Here is a 3,054-nt window from a genome sequence, read left to right on the forward strand (position 1 = left end):
TCTGCAGGGTCTTTTGTCTTTCAAATGCTGGGTTCTTGCCTCTGTTCCTGGGTGAGGTCCGTGGTTCCTGGATGAATCAGTGCGAGGTGATGGCCTGGTCATTACAGGCCATTCAGTAGAGGCCAGCTACCATTGTATTTTGATCATTCCCAATCACTCTCATTCATCCGGGAACCAATTTACATGGGAGGGGTACAGGAATCATACAGTTGCACCACAGGGGATGCCTGGGCAGAGGACACAAGATGGAGGCTTGACATACAAAATGGAAACTTTACTGTTTTAGGCCTATATATGTAAGTTAGCCTAAGTCACGTCATCACACAATATAAAAGCAGTATAAACATAATAATTATCACGTATAAAACAGTGGGTATCAATATCAAAATAGTAGGGAACTTATTTGCAAAGAGGGGAGAGAAAAATAAAACTTACTACCTAAAATAAAATGTTAAAACTTATCCTACATCTTAGCTTACTTATACTTATCTATAGGGAATAGAAAGGGAGAGAAAAAGTCAGAAATGGTTGGGGAAGGGGAGGGAATGCATTTTAAAATAAATAAAAAAAGAAAAACTGGGAGTTTTGCTACAATTCTGTACTTTGACCTTTAATAATTGTCTGGTAAATTAAGGAAGTAGAACTCTACCACAATCTAGGCACAGAAATTGACTCTGACACAGCTCGTTTGGTCATAAAACAACAAGAAGTAGAAAACGTATACTTTCTATTGTTTAGAAAGCAACAGAAATGAGAACATAAGCAGAGTCTGGAGATTTTTTGGGGCCCTGGTCTTACAAGGTGATCTACAAGAGATTGTATATGTGGGACAGTTTTCAGGATCGTGGCTCTAATGCAGTGATTCCCAACCAGGATGCCAGGGCAACCTGGGGTTCTCTGAGATCCTGTGAAGGGTGCCACAGAGATGTGAGGAAAGCAGGTAGATAAGGACAAGCTTAGGCTTTTCCTGCCTGCCTGCTCCCTTTTCCCCACTGCCAACACCCTCTGCAAGGAGGTGTAAGCCCTATAATTAATTAGATTTTGATATGGGATGCCACTCAATTCACAAAAGTTATAGAGGGGTGCCTTAAGTCTGAAAAGGTTGAGAACCACTTCTGTAGTGAATAGGTGAACTAGTAAAACACCCCTGAATGCTTACTATGCACATGAAATAACAAACCTAACTCCTGAAAAAAAAGCTTTGTCTCTGTTTGTGGTATCTTGATTGTTTTGCTGCATTTGCATTTCATATTTGCTGCACAGTAGAAACCCTATAACATCATAATCCAAATAATTCATAAAAAAAATATTTAAACATATTGCTAAATGAAGTTATGTATCATTTACAGTGTTGATAGTCTTGTTCTCTTTCTATACAAGACAAGGTAAGGCCCGCTTTGATCGCATTAAGTTTTTGTTCCCACTTCCAGAATTAATACATGTCTTTTCCTGCCCATTAAATAAGTGCATTTAACTCTGCATCAATCTATGGAAATATGAAATTTCGAATTATTTCAGTCAAATATGGATTCCATGAAGTATGGGCAGAGGCGTAGCAATGTAGTTGGACACCCAGAGCAGCTGCCACACACAGGGGTAGAAGGGTCTTCCGGTTACTACCGTGCTGCTGGTGTGAACATGCAACTACAGTGGTAGTCATTTCTTTCCACATGCTTCTCCCGCAACTTGAGGCTTGGGGGGGCTGTCCCAGTCACCCCACCCTAGTTACAGCACAGAGTATGGGCTCTGTACACAATATATGGTCATGCAGATACTGTAAAGCTCCTGAATATACCTGATATTTTTTACATCACTGAGATGATTAACCAAATGCTGTTTTTCAGGAAAGTACTTTAAGTCCGTCACTCAAAGACAGATTGCTTCCTTAACTATTATATCATTTAGTTCCTTGAGAACATCATTTTTAATACTTCCCTCATGATTTTTTTGGCAACACTATTAAAACTTTACAAAAATTTCTTTCAGGTATGATCCAAAAACAGACATGTGGACTGCTGTGGCTTCTATGAGCATTAGCAGAGATGCAGTGGGAGTGTGTCTTCTTGGTGACAAGTTGTATGCTGTGGGAGGATATGATGGGCAAACCTATCTTAATACAGTGGAGTCCTATGATCCCCAAACCAATGAGTGGACACAGGTACAGTTGCTAATATAATTTTGTTATATTATTCATTTTAATTATAACTGTAATAGAACCTCTTGGTACAGAAAAAATACAAGATCCATTCCCCAAGAAGCACTGTCGTGCATCAATTACAAGACAGTTGGGTGGATCGAGAAGAAAGAGCAAAGCCAGTGATGAAGATTGATCTTAAGCACTTGTCCTTATGAATGCTGCTGGTCTGTGTGCCAAATGCTTGAGTCCAGAATCTTTTAGGCAACAGTATCTGTTGGGCCAGTAAACCCTTGCATATTATAGCAAGGATATAAAAAAAGACAAAACAGTCCTAAACCACCATTCAGTCCCTTTTTTAGTTTCTGTGGTAGGAAGTCAGAATCTCAGTGTCTTCTTGCTTACCTTGTAGCTTACGTATTTTTTTACATACTACCAGTTAGTGTGGCTTCCTAGGTTTTAATAAAATTTATTGAAGCCCATTGGCTTTTTAGAAAAGAAAAGCCCAAGTGATACACAAAAGAATATTTAGTTTTGACTCAGTCATAAGTTCTAGTACTGAGATCTAGCTTGAGTCTTGAGGCCTTAAAATGTTAGCTTATGGTCTTAAAATGTTCCATGCATGTGCAATTACTGTGCTTCTAAAGGATGCACATTCTGTGCGCTTACTTTGTTTAGGTGTGCTCATACCCCCCTGAGAGAGAGACTTTCTGTAATTCTTTTTTCTAAGCGTGCACAAGAGAGCTTGAGATGCCCATTTCAATTTTAATGGAAAGGTTCATGCAGAGCATGTCTGACAGTGAGCTGTACCCTTCATGATATTATAGACCTCTGTCATATCCCCCCTCAGCTTTCTCCTTCCCAAACTAAAGAGTCCTAGCCTTCTCAGTTTCTCCTGGTATGGCAGCTGGTCCATAGCC

At 39.7% G+C, this 3,054-nt stretch overlaps 1 protein-coding gene across 5 annotated transcripts in view; it reads left to right on the forward strand.

Annotated features, from left to right (window-relative positions):
- Window positions 1-3,054, forward strand: part of KLHL5 (kelch like family member 5) — a 205,921-nt gene that overhangs the window by 186,097 nt on the left and 16,770 nt on the right. For all 5 annotated transcript variants that reach the window (XM_019526388.1, XM_019526389.1, XM_019526387.1 and 2 more), the window contains one exon: window positions 1,987-2,158. In XM_019526388.1, the coding sequence (XP_019381933.1) occupies window positions 1,987-2,158 (172 nt within the window). The remainder of the gene's footprint in view (window positions 1-1,986; window positions 2,159-3,054) is intronic.

Source organism: Gavialis gangeticus, unplaced genomic scaffold (genome assembly GCF_001723915.1).
Source record: "Gavialis gangeticus isolate Ggan-Ray unplaced genomic scaffold, GavGan_comp1, whole genome shotgun sequence".
Taxonomy (NCBI): domain Eukaryota; kingdom Metazoa; phylum Chordata; order Crocodylia; family Gavialidae; genus Gavialis; species Gavialis gangeticus.